Source organism: Saimiri boliviensis, chromosome 2, assembly GCF_048565385.1.
Source record: "Saimiri boliviensis isolate mSaiBol1 chromosome 2, mSaiBol1.pri, whole genome shotgun sequence".
NCBI classification, from domain to species: domain Eukaryota; kingdom Metazoa; phylum Chordata; class Mammalia; order Primates; family Cebidae; genus Saimiri; species Saimiri boliviensis.
The window spans coordinates 171610126-171630777 of NC_133450.1; the positions used below are offsets into that span (position 1 = coordinate 171610126).

The 20652-nt window shown below is 36.9% G+C and overlaps 1 protein-coding gene across 4 annotated transcripts in view; it reads left to right on the forward strand.

The window, feature by feature from the left end:
* The window catches only part of ADAMTSL1 (ADAMTS like 1), a 982413-nt gene that overhangs the window by 531694 nt on the left and 430067 nt on the right, over positions 1-20652 (forward strand). The window contains exon 1 of one of the 4 annotated variants that reach the window (XM_003928137.4): positions 12920-15532. The exons of the other annotated variants lie outside the window; for them this stretch is intronic. Within the exon in view, the coding sequence (XP_003928186.3) occupies positions 15470-15532 (63 nt within the window). The 5' untranslated portion in view covers positions 12920-15469. Of the gene's footprint in view, positions 1-12919; positions 15533-20652 lie in introns of those variants that run through there. 4 annotated transcript variants of the gene reach the window in all.

Consider the following 20652-nt stretch of genomic DNA (forward strand, 5'->3'; position numbering starts at 1 on the left):
ATGATGATATTACCAATCAAAAATTGACAAAAGAAACACGGAGAGAAGAGAATGATAAAAGGAATGTAGGAGGAAGGCAGGCTGCAGGGATGATGATATTCTCAGAATGACAAAGCAAGCAAGCATAAAATCAAGATTCACCGAGAATATTATCTGAGTCATGAATAGACATAGTAACAGGAAAACCTACTATTGCTACCAACTTGAATAGGGTTGACTCTAGCAGAAAAAGTGGGAAAACTGTTGGCAGAACTGCATTGTTTTGATGTTCTGACTCAAGTCTTCAGCATGACATTTCATGATCAGCTAAGCCGCTGAGCAACCACACCCTCCCTATTCTTGGCAAAAATATATATCATATTACATTACCAAGGAGAGCACAATGGAAAGTTTTTCAAAATAATAAATAAGCATCATATCTTATTTATGAATCTTGTCAAGTGTTTCAAGGACTTGCCCAACCCCATGGCGAAATCCCTGTCTGTTTGCCGTGGAAGATACAACATGCAGAGTATCTGCCTGAACAGCAAGCTGCTTTTCAATTTCAACTTCTTCAGCCCTAACCAAGGGGGACTATCCTCTTTAGTGGTAAAAGTAGATCCAGGTTTATGGCTGGAGAGAGTCCAGGGCACTCAAAAGTGAAGCAGACGGTTGTGAAAAATTATTTATGGCAGATTTTGTGATGCCTGTGTTGTACTCTGATTTAATAGGGGGAAAATGAAATCTGAAGCAGAGTGAATTCATTTTCCAAATTTTACTAGGTGTACATGTAGGTTTACACCAGGGTACTATCGCTCCCCTCAGCTTCTTTTCATTGCTTTCATACTTTGCAAAAGTAAATTCTTCCTTGAACAGACTCATGAAAATACTGCATTGGGTTACCCACAAGAAGTCTCCAAGACAGCACTTTTGACATCCATAGAGTGAACATTTCTTCTGCAACACATAGAATGAATGACATCGTCTATGATATATTCCCATGAACAAACTCACATTTCAATGAAAATCACCCCTCAAGAAGGGAGAGTAATAATAAGAGTTCTAAAGCAAATAGCACCTCAAATTGCTCTTGCAGACTCTTTATGAAAGCATTTTATTGGCATGTGAGTGATAACATTGGCCCTTAAAAGATATCAGAACATTGTCATTTTGCAAGGAAAATTAAATACATGTGTCCAATCTAATTTTTAACAAATGTAACTTTTAAAGCAAATCCTGATTATTTTTCCACACCTCATCTTTAAAGAGAATATTTCGAATCCAAGAAAGTTTCATGAAGAATAAGCAAAATAAATCTTATTTCATTGTTAAGAAATTTTTTAGTAAATATTAGTTTTTACAGATTTTAGGAAATATAAAATATTGCATATATTTTAACATTTCATAGGTTAATTTAAATGCTATTGTTGATAAGAATATTTCATATGCATCATCTTTTCTCTTTAGTCAGTAAATCAAGTCAATTTATCATTATGATTATTTTTCCTGTACTTTTATTTTGTAAAAATTTAATTAACAAAAATTGTATATATTTATGGTGTTCAACATGTTTGAAATATACATACATTGCTGAATGGCTAAGTTTAGCTAATTGACATATGTATTACTCACGTACGTTATTATGGTTTTTATATTATTGCTGATAGACATGTTCAGTATATCATTTTTGTTCATAGAGAAGGTAGACATAGATGAATTTTTCTTACCTTTTTGTTTAATCTACCTAAACTCTTGCATTATTCAACTGGCATTCTAGAATAAAATTTTTTAAAAAAATTACATTCAGTTGCAAGGCATTATCTTGCCCTAACCTGTGCAGCACAGACCTCAGGAGTGAGAGAAGGGAGAAATAAAACAAGATACTGAGCCACAGTGTAGTCTAAGGAAGCAGACAGGAAAGGAAGTCAACACAAAGAAATATCATTTTGCTTCATTGATTCATTGATTAACAGAAGATAAATAGTCATCCTTTGACATACATGGGGGATATTGGTTCCAGGTCATGCCCCTTCCTCTCTCCCATCCCCTGACGTCTTCCCCTTACTGCATATACTAAAATCCATGCATTCTCAAATCCAGTAGTTGGCCCTTTAGAACCATGTGTATGAAAAGTAGGCCCTTTCTATATGCAAATTTTAGATCCCATGAATACTGTATTTTCTAACAACTTTTGGTTGAAAAAAAAAAATCTGTATACGTGGATATGCATAGTTCAAGCCTTTATTGTTCAAGAGCTAAATGTGAATATGTTTACAAATACAGATATATATGTATGCATATTTACATAAAGTCTCAATATGTGTTTAAGGTATACAGAATATAGATATAAAATTTATATATTTGTGCATGTGTTTTGTATAAAGTGTTAAATAAAATACTGAAATGTCCATTATTTATTACTTGGTTTAAAAAACTGAATGTAATCAATGTCTTTGAAAACTGCTGTATAGAAATGAATTTATCCCTTCAACAAGTACTTGATATTCAACAAATATTTATTGACCACTTATTGAGCACTTACTGTGTGCTGAGCCCTATGCTATGTACTGGGATACCGTGGTTAACAAAATGGAAATGGTTCCTATCCTCCTGGAGCTTACATTCTAATGAGAGAGAGAGAAACATTAAATATCTATCACACAAATAAATAAAATACAAATACATATTTGAATATAACTATGAACTTTGATAAGCCCTGTGCAAGAAAACAAATGACAGAAAAGTCCAATTCAGGATGACAGATCTAGAAAGACCTATCTGTGGAAGGAACATTTTTTTTTTTTTTTTTTTTGAGACAGAGTCTCACCCTATCACCCAGTCTGGAGTGCAATGGCACAATCTTGACTTACAGCAAACTCTGCCTCCCGGGTTCAAGTGATTCTCCTGCCTCAGCCTCCCAAGTAGCTGGGATTACGGTACATACCACCACACCTGGCTAATTTTTTATATCTTTAGTAGAGATGGGGTTTCACCATGTTGGCCAGGCTGGTCTCAAACTCCTAACCTCGTGTTCTTCCTGCCTCAGCCTCCCAAAGTGCTGGGATTACAGGCATAAACCACTGCGCCCAGCTCTTTTTTTTTTTTTTTTTTTTTGAGACAGAGTCTCTCGCTGTCACCCAGGCTGGCGTGCAATGGCGCTATCGCAGCCCACTGCAAACTTTGCCACTCAGGTTCAAGAGATTCTCCTGGTTTAGCTTCCTGAGTATCTGGGATTACAGGCACATGCCACTACACCCAGCTAATTTTTGTATTTTTAGTGGAGATCGGGTTTCACCATGTTGGTCAAACTGCTCTTGAACTCCTTACCTCAGGATCCACCTGCCTTGGCCTCCCAAAGTGCTGAGATTACACGAATGAGTCACCATGCCAAGCCCAGAAGGAACTATTAAGATGATATATGAGCAACCAAAAGGATTTAATCAGAAGAATGAAAAAGGGGCCAGGTGTGATGGCTCCCGCCCGTAATCCTAGCACTTTGAGAGGCTGAGGTGGGTCGATCACCTGAGGTCAGGAGTTTGAGACTAGCCTGGCCAACAGGGCAAAATCTCATCTCTACTAAAACTGAAAAAATAAGCCAGGTGTGGTGGCCTGCATCTGTAAACCCAGCTACTCAGGAAGCTGAGGCAGAAGAATCGCTTGAACCCGGGAGATGGAGATGATTGCAGTGAGCTGAGATAGTGCCACTGCACTCCAGCCTGGATGACAGAGTGAGACTCCATCTCAAAAAAAAAAAAAAAAAAAAAAAAAAATTTAAGAATGAAAAAGGGAGTATTCCAGGAATCAAGAAGAGTAAGTGCAACAGCTCCAGGAGCATAGACTCATACCCATCTAAGCTAAAATAACCAAATCTGATCTACATATGTGAAAATTTAGTCCAGAGAAATACTTTCCTAATATTGGCTTTTCTTTTGAGTGAGGATGGCATTGTTGAAGTAGCATTGGTAAAGCTTGTGTCTTTTTTTTGAAACTTACTGGAAATTTAGTAATTAGACATGGTTCATCGTACCTATTATCACACTGAGTTTCTGCAGTTACTTAGCACAAGATTTAAGAGTTCACATGGGAGAATTTACTTGAGATTTCTTTTACATAGGTAAATACTTTAATTTTTCTTTTATACTTTTTTTCTTCCTTAAAAAAATTTTATAGTAAATACATATGATGTGAATTTTACTAATTTTGCCATTTTAGGTGTATAGTACTGTGGCATTAAGTATATTCACATTATTGTGCAACCATCATCATTATCTATCTTCAGGACTTTGTAAATCTTCCCCTAATAAAACCACATACCCATCAAGCATTAATTCCCCATTCCCCATTCCCTCAGGCTCCTAGAGATCACCATTCTATTCTCTGCTTCTGCAACTCTTACTACTTTAGGTATTGCAAATGAGTAGGAACATACATGTCTTCAAGGCTCATCCCTGTTGTAACATGAGTCAGAATTTTCTTCCTCTTTAAGGCTAATGTCCCATTGTGTGTACATGGAACATTTTGTTTATCTGTTCATTTGTCAATAAACGCTTAGGTTGCTTTTATTTTGGGCTACTGTATTAATATACAACAATGCTATAAACATAAGTATACAAATATCTGTTCGAATCTCTACTTTGATTTCTTTTGGGTATATACCCAGCGGCTGAATTGCTGCATCATATGGAAATTCTATATTTAATTTTTGGAGGAATCAAACTTGTGCTTTTAAAATTAATACATTCAGCAAATGTTCACTAGACTCCTGTTATGTGCCATGCCACTATGCCAGAGGTGGGGAATGAATGAACAGGATGCACTGCCTTCAAGGCTTACAGTCTCATGTGTGAGTGTTGTTGCTGTAGTTCTTTCTTTAGATGGTGATAAGGACTTACTCTGGATTCATTAACTCTCTTTCCAGCCTTCTTGAGACTAAACGGTGTATAGTAAGCGTGCCCTCATCATCCCAAGCTTCATTTACTTGAGGTTCTGAGCCAGAGCCTCAAGCTGCAGGCAAACAGTACATTGTCATGTCATGACTCAGGATATCTATAATATAACCCCTCTTCCTTTTGTGTCATAGGTAGTAGTGGCTTGAAGAGAAAATTATTTCCGCTAACTCAGATATTTGATTAATAAAAACCTGTACAAATGAAATTGTAGTATTGCTATACAAGTTACACTATTGTGTTTTGTAGTGTTATGTGAATTCTATTAAGATAGTAAATTTGAATAGGAGAAAAATAATTTTTCCATTTGAATGACATTATTCCAATGGAAGTGATACATAAGAAAGGGTAATCTACTTTGAATAAGTGTCCTTACCAAAATGTGAAACTTTGAAAGTGTAGGATAGCCTTGGCAAAGTTAATGAGTGATGACAGTCAATAAAAATTAATAACCATAAGGACAGGGAAAAACAATGTTTTCATCACCATTAAATCTCTCTGATCTGCCTTCTCCTTAAGAGTGGTTCATAACCAATCTCCTTTTCATAATTACAGTGTTTTAATTTGTACGTTTACAACACCCCTTCTTCCAAACAAATTGAAAGCTTGCTTAGCGTAAAATTGCAGTGCAGAAAAGATAGAATCATTTACATGGAGTAAGAAAAGGAAAATCAAGAGAGAAATAATGAGGAGATTTTTTTTTAATTTTAGACTGAGAAAAGATTTAGCCATTGAGCACAGATTTTTCTTCTGAGCTTCCTAGTAGCCAAAGAAAAAATGACATCTCAGAGTGACATAGCTCTCATTATCTTAAAGATAAAATGTAATCATCAACAACATATTTCTCGTATTTGATCATTATGTTCTAACAAATCGACATAGGGATTCTTATATAATTAAGCTACAAAAGCAAAATTATCATAGATAAGTTTACAGAATCTCAGGATTATTCCACATATACATGTTTCTATACTGGCCATTAATCAAAGCCAGGGGCATAATGTTTATTCATAGACTTTCCAAGGCATTTCTGCAAGAGACCAGTATGAAACTGGCCAAGCTTATGGCTTTGTGATGGTCTCAGCTGCTAGAAGGATATATGGCTCGGCCCATTATTTTAATAGTTTTGCATAGTCCTGTCACCCTGTATTGTTTTAAATATGCATGTTGTAATAAACACACTTCCGTTTCTCGTAAAAGTCTGGAAGTGGGCAATCCAGAAGCATTGTGGTATCCCAGAGTTTCAAGAAGCCGGGGTCCTTTTTCTGGTGCATAATATCCTCTTCAAAATTACCTCATGGTCCAAGATGGCTGCTCCAGCCTTCACATCATCATTCCAGCCACACACAAAAAAAAAAAAAAAAAAAAAAGGAAAAAGTGGTACAGGGTGTACCCCTCTCTTTATGAGTGTTGCTTGGAATTGCATCCATTTGTTCCACTACATCTCCTTAGTGAAAACTGTGTCACATGGTCACGCATAACCACCAAGAGAGGCTAAGAAATGTTACTGTTCTAGGTGGCCATGTATGTTTGTTACCAAAGCAGAAAAAGAAGAATAGATATTGAGAGATGACTAATATGGCTAACATTTCTGCCACGGATATCTTTTTTTTTTTTTTTTTTGAGACAAGAGTCTTGCTCTGTTGCCCAGGCTAGAGTATAGTGTCACAATCTCGGCTCACTGCAACCTCCACTTCCCAGTTTCAAGCTATTCTCCTGCCTTAGCCTCTGGAATAGCTGGGATTATAGGTGCATGCCCATAATGATTTACTGTGCCCAGCTGATTTTGTATTTTTAGTAGAGAAGGGGTTTCACCATGTTGGCCAGGCTGGTCTGGAACTCCTGACCTCAGGTTATCTGCCTGCCTCAGTCTCCCAAAGTTCTGCAGTTACAGGAGTGAGCCACTGTACCCAATGTCAGATACCTTATTTAAAAACAAAACAAAACAAAACAAAACCCTTTTGTCCCATTAAAATCCAAATGGGTGTTTAAGGAAGAAGTTTCCACCTCTATCCTTGGGAGCCTCTGCTTTCCATAACTGCCAGTTTCTGTGCTGGGAGACCAGTTTAGGATTTTAACTTCCAGGAAACTGTACATGTAAAAAGAGAGAAAATACTGGCTTTTTTTAAACCTGTGTTTCTCTCAGTTGCACCCCATATTTTTCCCTCAGGACACCTGCATAGACGGTAATGGTTTTATTGTTGTTGGCTTGTATTCAATTCTCCATGCTGTTATCTTATATTTTATTTGCTTTTTTCCATACTCAACAAGTTCCAAATTCCTTCATGAAAGTCTTTTCGAAAGAAAGGCCCACCATAGTTTCAGGCAGGAAAGATGAAATATCCAGTTTTATGCACAAATTCCATGTTGTTTCTGGAAACATTAAAAATAAACCACAGAAAAATCATAAGTATGTGAGGTAATGCATATGTTAATTTGGTTAATTTAGCCATTCCACAATGTTTAAAACATAATGTTATACACCAAAAATATATGCATTTTTATTTGTCAATTATTTAAAATAAATGTTTTTAAATGAACTATACTACAAATTAACTTTAGTTATAGGTTCTTTTTAAATATTTTTTGAAAGAATTTGGTATTTCTTTGTGACAGTATACATAATTATGATATAAGGTAATCTTTTTAACAGAGAAACTATTAATCTAGTTCGTGTTAGCAAATATAAGCAACATAGAACAGGAATAAAATTGAAGACCACACAGTCATCTGTTATATATTAGGGGAAGAGTACACTGATTTTCCATGGTTTAATTGCTTTTCTGAAATTTCAAACTTTATTTCCATTTTGATCTACATTTTCCTTGGTTTTCAGAAACCATCTTTTCATTTGTAATTCTCCTATTTGCTTTCTCCTCTTGCTTTTCTTTTTCTCTAGTATTATTTCTGTGAACATATCACATGTTAATAACTCACATGGTAATTTAACAAACATTTATCTAAAGCCAGTTATATAAAGGGTGCTGTGCTCTGTTCTGTGAATACAAGAATTGGTATTCTTGATATTTGCTTTCACAGAATTTACAAGCGAGTTGAAGGAGAATGACACAATCTACTTACAAACAGGGTAGCAGGCGAAAGCACCTATATATATATGAGAGCCATTTTGTGAAGGTACAGAAAAAGGAGCTATTTTTATTTGCTATTTAGTTGGTTAAACAAGTATTAAATGCCAAATTAAAAACAGAAATCATTTGCTACCACAGAGAAAAATAATTCTTAAAGCTTGAAACATTGGAAGAAATCAGAAATGAAAATGATCAGTAAATCTTTGACAGGTTTAAAACTTCTGTACAATTAAAAAAAACTAATAAAACTAATAATATTAATAATAAAGGAGAAGACTTTTTTCCCAATAAAAGGAAGGCTAATATCTATGATATATAAAGAAAGTATTCAAATATATTGAAAAGGTTAATATTTCAGCAAATAAATGAGCAAGAGGAAAAAGTTTTTTAAAAACCACAGTTAGGAGAAGGCTTTGTGGAGGAGTGGACATTTGAGCTATGTCTTAAAGAGTAAAATATATAGATTTTAGCAAGGCAGAGATAGCAGGATGGACCTTCTAGGCAGAAGGGACAAGATCAACAAATACACAGTAACCAAAGGGATTGGAATATTTGGGTAATATCAGGTATTTCGATCTAGCTGGAGCATGGCTCTCCGTTATTCTGGGACTGGAAGCAGATCAGGAAGGTCCTTGAATGCCAAACTGAGGAATTTGGCTTTTGTATTTCAATCCCACTCTCTCTATATTGTCTATAAATCTGTTAACAGCTCTTCACCTTATTGTCTGGCTCTGGTATAATTGTTTTATCTGTAGAGGATGATGTCATGGAAATAGAACTAAACTAGGAATCAGGGGCCTTGGATTTATGTATTACACTTGGGTTTACTGTATGAATATTACAACCATAATTCAAACCTCAACAATTAAAACGATAAGTTTCTCTGTGTCAGAAAGGCTACAAAAGACAGTTTATTCGTTGCCAGTATTCTCTGTAGCATTGTGCATTGCATACAGTAGGTGCTCGGTAGGTGTTTGTTGAATGTAATTCAGTAACCTCTGAGATCTGTGCCATAAATTCAGCAATGTAGAAAAAAGAAGAACAAGGACCATAGGTTTGAGGGTGATGAACAAGTCTATCCTCCTAGTTCAGTTCAGTGCTCTGCTACAAGTTCTGTTCTGTTTTGTTTTGTTTTGGGGGCAAGTGTCTTGGAATTTGAATCTAAATTATTATAATATTTTTCCCAGAGTTTCATTAGAACTTTCAAATACAGAAAAATTGAGAGACACATCCAGTAGCTATTTATATACTTATATACACTTATATAATATATATAATTTATATAATAAATAATTTTATATAATTATAATTTATATAATAATGATTTATTATATAAATTATTATATATATTATATAAGTATATATGTATATAAGTAATCACTGGATAAATTCTTATATACTTATATAATTTATACTTACATAAGTTATATATATTAATTATATGTCTTATATAATTATATATTATATATTATATATAGTATATTATATAATTATATATTATATAAATTATGTTATATATACTTATATAATAATATAAGTATATAAGTAGCAATGGGGAAGGCTCTTATATACTTATATATAAGTATATTATATATGCTTATATAATTTATATAAGAAATCAGTTGTATTGTACCAATACAACTTCTCATATGCTTATATACATATTTATATCATAAATTGGTTGTATTGTATCAATACAAGCCTCCTACTTGTGTCAGGCTCTGATCTGGACACTCTCCAGACCTCTCACTCTCCTGCCCAAAACTGCCCAGTGATGGTGAACATAACTCTCATTGTTCAAAAGCTTAAAACAGAGCAAGCAAGCAAACAAACAAACCCTAAGCTTAAAGTTTCAGCAATTTATTTCCTTAAAGTCCTTCAAGTAATAAATGCAACAGCTAAGATATGAACTGTCTGGCTCCAAAAACTGAGTTCTTTCCATGGTACCAAACAGCCTCCAGAATTCCTTTCTGATACTGGCTGGGGTCAGAGATTTTAATCAAGCACCTACAGTATGAGAAGCCTTGAATGAAGCCTTACAGGAAGAACTATAAGCAGAGGCCCTCGAGGCTTCAGTCAGCTGGAGATGAATCAGATCCAGTTTTACAATTGTTGAGTTCGTCACATAAGTGACATGCTGTGCTAGACACTTTGCGGGGAAAGAGAGGAAACCCGTGGGACAAAGAATCTAAAATCATAATTTTTGCCCGTTAGACAACCTGCAATAGTGAATCAGATTGAATAAAAGCAGGAGTCTTACCTTTTCTACTTTCTCTCTGCTTACTCTGCTCTCTGCAGCTGTAAAGCCTTTCTCTAGTTTATTTTCATCACCTAAAAGTCTGTGTACATCTCAAAGCCTTCTTCAATTTCCATTTTCTTCTACCAGACTCCTCACTGAGTCCTTAAATAAGCAATGACATGTCCCTTACCTGAATTCTCATGGCCCTTTGCTCTACAAAGAGGCAGTATAGCTTTGTAGTTATGAACACAGATTGCTTGGGTTCAGATCTTGGCCCTTTCTGAAAATATGATTTGGGCAAGTTCTTTAATTCTGTATGCTGCAGTGCTCTCTGTTAAAGGGGATAGATCAGTCAGGATTCTGTTGCAAAGAACAGAGTTTATTCTTGCTAATTTAAGCAGAAGGTGATATGTTATAGCATGTTAAATAACACACATTCGAATTACCAAAGAAAAAGACTCTAATTTGAGCTTTCTGAAGATTCCAGTGCTGCTTTATAGAAACACATCACTGTGGGAGTGATGTGTTAGCTGCTTCTTCCATAGCCAGGAAGTCATCTGCTGAATGGAAAAGCTGAATGAAATATCAAGAGCTGCAAGAGCCATGCCCACCTTCCCTGATTCAGCTAATAAATGCATATCCCATGCCTGCCTCTTGACACCTGCAAAAATAGTGACTGGTTAGCATGGTTACAAGAAAAACCTTATTGCTCTGTAGCCATTTTTATAAGCAGAGAGAGCAAAGTGTAGTAGCCTCTGCCTTACTTTCTACTTCTAAATCTGTGGAGTACTTCAGAGTGGCCAGATCTCAATTTCATCCAGTACCCTAGCTGCAAGGGAGTCTAGGAAATGTTTCTGGACTTCAGGCACAGTTGGGATGAAGTTGGCTGCTAATCCACCATTAAAAATATCTATATGAGGTTAATAAATATACCTACCCCATAGAGCTGTTGTTAAGGACCACATGAAATAATAAATACAAAATATTTAGAAAATCACCTACACATGAAAGACCCTCCATACATAACTATTTTCCTCTGTCAACATCTCAGATGGTAGTCCTGGGGAAAGTCAAACAGCCTTTGATAGAGTGCCACATTTCCTGCCTGCTAATAACTTTGATGAACCTACTTTCTATGTAAGAGCACCGATTTCGTATCTGCAGATTTGGGATAATAATCACTCTCTACCTCCTAGAGTTTCTGTTCATATCACATTAGATCATGTGTGAAAGGTGATTTGAAAACTATAATGAATGCTCTAATGGCTTTGGTGTTAAATGGATTCTAGGTGAGTTGGCAAGTTGCAGAGTAATGCTCGAATTCCAGTTCTTCCCTTGAGAACAGCAGTCTGCTTCCTATATTTTTATCTTGTTCACCCTTACTTTATTTCACCCTCACTTTATTTTTCAGAATTAGCCAGGGAAATTGAACTTCACTGCATCCCTCTGAGGAAAACAAGGCTCAGATGCTGCCATAACCACCTCCTTAAAGAGGGGAGATTAGGCCCTGCCCAGCTCTTGAAATCCTCCCAGCCCTGAGTTCTTTCCAGGAGACCCTGTGTTCTCTGTATGCTGGTTTCTGCAGCTGAAGAGCCAAGCTAAGAGGCTCAACCTGAAGAAAGAGACAGGTGGCTCCAGAGCGAGACTTGTAACGAATTCTCCCCAGGGGGAGAAATACCGAAAGTTTAGCTCACTCTTTCCTGCCATAAAGCACACTGAACGTTAACAGCTTGCTTCTGTCCAAGCTGGTGTTTTTTAAATTAAGTATTGTTAAATCCATACCGTTTGGAATGACGCTTCAGACAGCCCTGACACTCTCTCTCACTTCTGCTTTCATTTCACCTAATACGTTGCGCATGAAGCCAGTAACCAGTATTATTCGGCTGCCGTGGCTTCTGCTAGTGCTTCTGCCCACACACTTGCAGACGGCTTTAATTCCGATACCTGAAGAGGGAAAAAGGAACTCAGCCAACGCCCTGCTCAGATGCCATAAAGGGCCTTTCCCCAGCTGCCGTTAGTGTGGATCTAGACTGCCTCAAGTTTATGTCATTTTTCCTAGGTGCTGAAAAAGGTTGAGAAATGAGAAAGTTGAGAGCCACAGAAGCTGGAGGCTAAAATAAGATACTTTCCATGGTCAGGTAACATATACCCATAGTAAACCCTGGTAGTCTACATCTGCTGCTTTCCTGTTCCTAGAAACATCCCCCTCCAACCCCATCACTGTTAACATCTGAATATATGTGTGTGTATACATCATATATAGATATGAATGCCTATATATGAAAATGAGATGAGGGTGGATTTAGAGTCGAGTCGGTGAACCGTGGCTCAATGGCCAGTTCTAGCCAGTGAGGCTTCAGCCTAGTCACTTAACTTTTCTGAGCCTCAGTTTCCACGTATATAAAATGGGGGTGATTATTTTAAAAAGTAGTGATAAAGGTCAAATGAGATTGTAGATGTATAATCATTTTGTAAGCCATAAAAATAGCACATAAATTTTGGTCAATATCAAAATTAGCTCATTACCAAAACTTTCCCCAATCACCTTCCCCCGACTTGATTTTGTTGTCCTTTTGCTGAAGTGATAGCAAATTTGTAACTTCCCCTGCACTCTGTAACTCTGGCTGTGCAATTGCTTTTCCTCGTTTCTCTGGGTATTCCCAACAGGAAGGAAAATGCTGTGAGGAATCAGAAGCATGAGACAGTATGGTGCGCATCCTCCAGGCATTCAATAGATGATTGAGGCCTTGACTTTAAAATAGTGTATTATCCGGTGACTTCACTGAGGTGACCATCTTTGCTATACATTACCATGCCCATCAAAACTCCAGGGCAGACATTTCTGACTCAAAACACCTAAGCAGTATTTATTTGCAAAGCAGAAAGGAATCTAGTCTAGCATATAAGTGGTTACCAGTTATTTTCTGACCTTGCCAATTTTTTTTTTCTATTTCTCTACAAATAGAATCTTGTCATTAGCATTGTTGGTACTACTCCTTCTCCCATTACCTGCTCTTCCCTTTGGATATGCTTAATGAGCAGGGTTTATGTGTGAAGAGGGAGGAGGTGGTATTAGGTAAAATGTTTCATTAATAGAACTAGTTGGAACTCTTCAGTTAATGACTATGATAGGAGGGAAAAAAATAAATCCTTTAGCAGAAAGCTCTGGTATGTAACAGAGAGACACATATAATGTAGCTTTATGAATGAAAGTTTATTTCAATCAATCACGTTTCTTTAATGTGATGAGGATTTCAGATAAAAACAATAGTGGAAAGACAGTTAAACATTTTTATATCTACTTTGAATACTCTTTAGCTTACAAGCATTAGCTAGTTTTTGAGAGATTTGTAAAACTAATCTTTCTGAAAGGAAAAAGGATATTTCAAGAATAGGCCCTCTTTGTTATGGATTTGTACTATCCATTTTTCTAGGTCCACATGCTTAGGACTAAGAACAAAGGTGAATCTTTGTATGACCTTGACTTTCCTAACAGCTTGAAAATAGGATTTTTAAAGTTTCTCTCTCTCTAATTGATATGCCATACGAAGTAGGTAACCTGAAGTTGAACAACCTGCTTTTCTTCACCTTTTTGAAAAGCAACCAGAGCAGGTATATATAGGCAGACCTGCCAGTATTCACATGCCCATTATGGCTTGATGAGGTTTTCCATATCTGTGTGTTTCATACCACTTGTCAGTATTTTTTTTAATAATGAAAGGAAAGAACATTAATTCTAAATGCCTTGTACCTCCACCGCATATATTTCTGGTCTATCAGGAGATCTGTAAAGGGAAAACATCCTGGTGACACACCTATGGCAATGTAAGGCCAAGGCTTCTATTTTGTTCTTTCGAAACTCAGTGATTTCCTTTGTAGATAAGGGGAAATACATCCTTGTTTGACACTTGACGCTTTTCTAAAACTGTAATAAAACCTTCCTCTGGTAGAGTCAAATCTCACTCGCTGGTGGATTACGCAGCTTCAGAAGCTTCCTGACCTTCTTGTTGCTGTTGCCGGCCTTGTCGTCATTTCACTGCTCATCAGCTCTTCCTTCAGGGCTGGACTGGCCTCCAAGGTCATCCTGTCCAACCCTCTTGCAATAGTGGATGGAAAAATGAGGTAAAACTCAGTTCAGCCTTTTCTGCCCTGTAGCAGCTCTGATAAAGGATGTGGGTGAGGTGCGGAGGAGGCTGAAACTTGGTTAAAAGTTAAGTTTGGGGATTAACTGAGGATTTAATTCATGCTTTCTTTCTCTCCCGTGGCTAAAGCAGATAGTTGAGAATTGGCAGTGCATCAAAATCGGGCTGCTCCTCCACCCCAAATTTCAGCCCCACTCATCTCGGGGTCTTTGTTGAGGGTTTCTTTTTAAAGTAGGGGATCTAAATTTTTAATTGTGCCTTTAGAATTAGCAAATCTTAAATGCCTTAAATTGTCACTTTACAAAGAAGCAGCCTGCTTTGTTGTTGTTTCCAAATGAAGTCCTTAATAACACAATATAACTCTGCCACTGTTCAGGCTTAGGGAGGAACCTTCGGAAAATGTATAGCGTATTTCTTTTCCAAGTCAAGAGAGAAAATAAAGAGGAACTTTATGGAGGAGAAATAAAACAGTTGTACAGAACACGTTTACAGGGTACATTAAGTCGGTTTTTGTCTATGGTCCTTTCCCTTTATGGTATATGTTATATATTGACAGGGATTAAGTTTCTCTCCTGAATGGAACAATACACAATCACAGGGAGCTACTGTACTTTACAAAGCAACAGACATCAGCACAGGCAAATGGCAAATAGAAATGCATCTCACAAAGAACTAACCAGGTCCATGGGAAGCACAGTGCTTGGCTTCATCTTTTGCAATTCTGCATCTTTTGCATTTCCCTTCTCGCTCTGCTGCTCGCTCGCCTTTCTTTTTCGTCCTTTCTCCCCTTTTTTGCTCGCACTGTTACACTTTCTCTGTCCCCCTGGCTTTGTTATTCAGCATGTCTGATTAGCAGGAGCCTGATTGGCTGGCTGCCTGCTCCGAGAGAGATTCCATTCAGCTTACCCCCCACCCATCCACCCACCCACCCCTCGGTCAGGAAATGTGAGCGGGGCTGATGGAAGCTGATAGGCAGGACTGGAGTGTTAGCACCAGTACTGGATGTGACAGCAGGCAGAGGAGCACTTAGCAGCTTATTCAGTGTCCGATTCGGATTCCGGCAAGGATCCAAGCATGGAATGCTGCCGTCGGGCAACTCCTGGCACACTGCTCCTCTTTCTGGCTTTCCTGCTCCTGGTAAATGCCTTTTCATTTCAATACATTGCTATTGCCATTGAGTCTGGGTGCTGGTGTGTGTGTGTGTGTGTGTGTGTGCACGTGTGTGTGTGTGTGTCTTTATGTTAAAACTCCAGCTAAAATGATTTACACTATTACAAAGAGAAAACTCCTTCCAGAACTTTTAACCCCAACTTTCCAAGCAAGATAAAGTCTGCAAGACTTTCTGGAATTGGTTACTGCTGTATAGTAACACTGATACTGAGACATGAACTTTGGGATATACTGCATGGAGTTTGGGAGCTGAGGACTGTATACATGGTGGTGTGTATGCTTGGAATTTGGATAACAGTCATCCTGAAATCAAACTCACTCACTGTGGTGTTCCTGGAATTTTTTGAAGGATAGGCTTTGCGGGGCTTTCTCATACTGCCTTTTATGAATTATTTTCCCTCTATGCACATGTACTATGGAACCAGGTGAAGAGGGGAATGAGAGCCTCTTTGCAGCCAACCCAGATTATAGCTCATAATTACCACAAGTCATTTATGGATAGAAGTTAATGCTAGGATTTATGAATTGAGGATTATGGTCTTTGATCTCAAATTTACTTTTAAAGAAGAAAAAAAAATGATGACTTTTGGTATGGCTGATTACCACAGTCATAGTGATAAGATGCTCTGCTCTTGAACATCAGTACACATTGCATTTTTTGACTCAAAGTAAATGTTCCATTGTGACTCATACTTGGTTTTATGGGCAGAAAATGAACATTGACTGTCCAAAATAAATCTACACTCAAAATATTAATAGCAATGCACATTTTTTTAAACCAGAGTGTTCTGGGCAGGCAGCTTAGTAAGCTTCATCTGAAGGTTTGATTCCAAAATTTGCACACACTGATCCAAACAAATGTGATTGTAGCTTTCCCTGTCACATTTATAACATGACAGAACTTCCTCAGATGGTAACAAGGCAAGAAGAGAACCAGGTAAAAATGTAGTAAATGTATAGGTTGCATTGATTCCTTGATGGAGAAAGAATGTTTTGTCCTGATTAGATTATGACAAATCTGATCTGCACTATAATTTTGAAGTAGGGAGGCAAGCCTTTTGCTACAAATTGAAGAACTCAAACTCCAGGAAGATTCATCAAATAGAGTAATCAGAAAGAGATTAAATATTTTATATATTCCCACTTCTTAAGGATTTGCATCATGGTAGCTAAGAAATTATAATGCTGCATTGCAAGTGCTATAAATATAGAAATATATTTTTAATTTTTCATAGAAATTTAAAGGCAAACCACATTTTAAGCATGAGTAGACTATAAGTTTTAGCTGTTCTGAAAAATATAAAGAACAGAATGTTTAGGTATGCTTTATGACTTGTGGAGCAAGCAATTTCTGAAAGGTGTCTCATTTTTTCCATATGGGATGTGTTACTTGTGTACACCATTAGTTTGTCTCATCTTTCCTTCTTTGTGATTTTTTAAAGTGTGTGTTATTTTCCCATTAAATTACATCATAAAGCAAATTACCAGTACACATTAGATTTTTTTGATATTTTCATATGGAAGTATGATCTCATTATACTTGAGTAAAACTTTCCCATTCAGGAATAGATTGTTTTGCTATCCATTTGGTAAATGCATTATATCCTTCTCTGATATCTTGAATATTCATATATGTATTTGAACATATAATTTGACTTATGTGGAATGAAAAGGAGTATATGCTTATTTCAAAAGGACTTAAAATCTATCATGTTTAAATTACAATAATTGTATTATGAAGATAATATAAAAGCAAACCTAGGTTTGTTTTATGCCTGCATTTAAATGAATTGGAAATCTGAGAGTTTTGTTACAAAAGAAAGAACTGACTGGTATTTACATAAATCCCTTTGCAAAGCAATAACAGCATTAATAATAGCTGTCATGTATTTTGTGTCTGAATGTGCCAAACACTAGCCTAGTTGTTTGAAAATCATTACAATGAATCCTTACAATAATCATACAAATAAGATATTTTTAAACCCATTTTGCAGATAGTGAAATAAGCTTATATTTGAACCCAAAGGTCAAACAATGGAAAGAATACAACATGTTTGCTTTGTATGGTGGTTGTAAATATTTAGCAATAATGAAAGCAGGGGTACCATTTGGTCTGTATTCTTCATTGCAGCTATTTAGGCTTTTTGCATCATCTTAATCATTAAAGATTTGTACTATCTCATGAGCACTTGTTAGACTTGCTCATTAACTGCCCCTTTAGCATGGTAGCCAAAATTTAATTATTGGCTTAAGAGAAAGTGACCTTTAGCCTGCTCTGTACTTGGCTTAAAACTAGAAGTGTGGCATCATCAGCTCAACCTTCAAGCTTAATAGAGAAATTGAATAGAGGGTCTTGTTTTTCCTATAGTTCCCCCCCCCTCTTTTACACATTGCAAGGATTCTGTCTACCTTTGGGCTTATTTTGGACAATTTCTAAAGGTCTGTAACTTAATTGGAAAACATCCTGTGTAGTTAGTGGCTAGTCCAGTTTCTACCTTCCCAAAATAGCCTTCATTTCATTGACAGCTGAATCATCTGTATCATGACTTGGTTCTTGAGTGTGTACAAATATTGAAGGTTGTTCAGCCTCCATTCTGTCAAAATTCTTTCCCTTGAAGCTTGTTTCTGAGAGAATGGGCTTCCTGTGTCTTGAATCTATTTTAGGTTACCACCCATATTTTCATGCACAGAGCATATATCATAGATTTCTCTTATATTCTGGGCACAAGACGACAGAAGTACTGATCAGGAGATTTCATCGATATTCAGGTGAAATTAAGCTACATAATGCCACTTTCCCAATCCTCCCATCCTGCTCTCCCATTTCTGTTCTCCCTCTTTTGTTTCAATTGTTAAGCTCAAAAAGAATGTGGAAAAAACCATGACCGGCCATTGACATATGTGTCCATCTACACTTGAAGTCAAATCACTTCTTGTCAGAAAGGCATTTAATCAAATTTGCATTTGCCTTTTCTTTCTTTTAAGTAGTTTTAAGCTCTTTCACCTGCTATTGTGAGGGTTGCAAGAGTAACACTAGGAATTATAATAAAGTACATGTGTTTTTCTGTTGAATTTCTTTTTCTTCTGTGTACTCATTTATACATGGCAACTAGTCAAACACAATAGCCCATTCCCTTCAGTCCTCTGGCACTCTCTTCCACTATTATCTAAGTGGATCTATCTTGGATGGGAAGAAGCACCATTAGCTTGTGGGATGAATGTTAAGTCCCTTATTTACAGCAGACCGTAGCCTGTTCCAGCAGCATGTATGTCCGTATGTGTTCATGTGCATGCACAGCACTTTTCTATAATTGTTCACTCTACATCAATTTCTTATCCTCATGCCTAGATTGTCTTTAAATCAAGCTTGAAGACCCTTCAAATAGATTACCAGAACACAATAAAACATTTAAAATTTAAAAATCACTTTCTTCATGTTTTTGTGAAGTTTCTTGTCTAGACATGGCCAGCTATGTTTTTGTTTTCTCAAGCTCCTGTTTTTAGTGTTTCAGTGTGTTCAGGACGGCCTTCTGGCCACCATTATTATTTTCACATACACCAGTTCTGACGCTTCATATAAGTTGAGGGGAGAAGAATGTCCAACAGTGGTCACTAGTGAACTACAGAAGAATCCTGTTACACCGGAAAGTTTTTCCTTGAAAAAGTATATGGATGTTGAAGCCTTTTGAGAGACAAAGAGAATGAATAAATAAATGCATATATGTGTTTGTATATTTGTGTGTATTAATGCCCGTTGATGCCCCTTTGCTATTATGTATAAATAAATTGGAAAGCAGTCCTCCGGCACACCATGGGGTAGGCTATTACTCAAACTTAGTAGCTGCACAAAGTTTATCCTTATGTCCTACTAACAAAATTACAGTTAGCATTTGCAGTTTTTATCAGTAAAGTGTGATTAACCTACACAAGTTACTCATTTTTTTTTTTAACTTAGTTTATTTGGGCTGCATTTTGCTTGGTGATTGTATCAGCATGAGACATGGCCTGGTGTTTTGGTTCTCCCATTTATTTTGGCTTAATCAGAATATAATTTTAAACTCTTCCAGGAAAAATATAGTGTCCTATGAATTTCTGCTTTTCCCGAAGCACCTTGTAGAATATCATGTAGATACAGTTTGTGAACCAAGTTAAGAGAAAAAATGACTTCCAGAGACCATCGGGGGGTTAGTTCTTCACATGTTCAGTGATTCCTAAATTCATATGTGTAGTTCTGCTTCTTTGGTCAAGTGGCACCTCTGCTTTTAATTCATGTATCTTTCCGTTTCCAGGAATGATACCCTCTCAGGTCCAACTACGTAAGTTTACTTGTGCCCTCCTCTCAGTAAGCATATTCTGCTGTTCTTGTGGTCTCATGAGTAGAGTGACCCAGAAGTGACCTCTTCATAACATGAGGACTGGAGTCGTTTCTTGAGTGAGAGCATTCCTTGAATCGCTGTGAATAACCCACTGGTTAAGTGTGTTGAGATAATCACAGGAAAATGTGTGTAAATCAAGTTTTACAGTCTTGTCGTTGTTACTAATTTTCTTCTTGTAGAGAGCTGGCTTCAAACTTTGTGTTTTCACCAGAATGTGACAAGTGCATGTCATTTTCTGTCTACATCATAAAAACCATACCATGTGGTTGAATTTTGGCTTGATTGGCAGTACTGGCTCATGAGTGGCTTAGGACTGGCATACCAGAGGTGATGTAAGTCCTAAAGGATCCTAATTGAAATAGGCCAGCACAGCTGTGTGGGGAGCCTGCCTGCTAACTGGGGTAAGCTGTTGCTATCAACCCCTTCTTTCCATGAGCTCAAAAATAAATGACTAAATCTCCCCAATTCCCGAACTTCAAGATTAAAACCTACATTGAATAAAGCTTAACTGTTCTGTTTCGCCTCTCAGGGACTCTGTTAACTGGAGCACCCAGCGTGGAGGGCAGTTAGTTAAAAGTTTTCTGGCCACTTCAAGAAGATGCCCAATGGCTGAAATCTACAGCCAACAGTGACCTTTGGCTTTTTGTTTATTGTATTTCCCAAGGAACTCAGTATATATAAATCCATCTAAATGTTTTGCTATAAAGAACA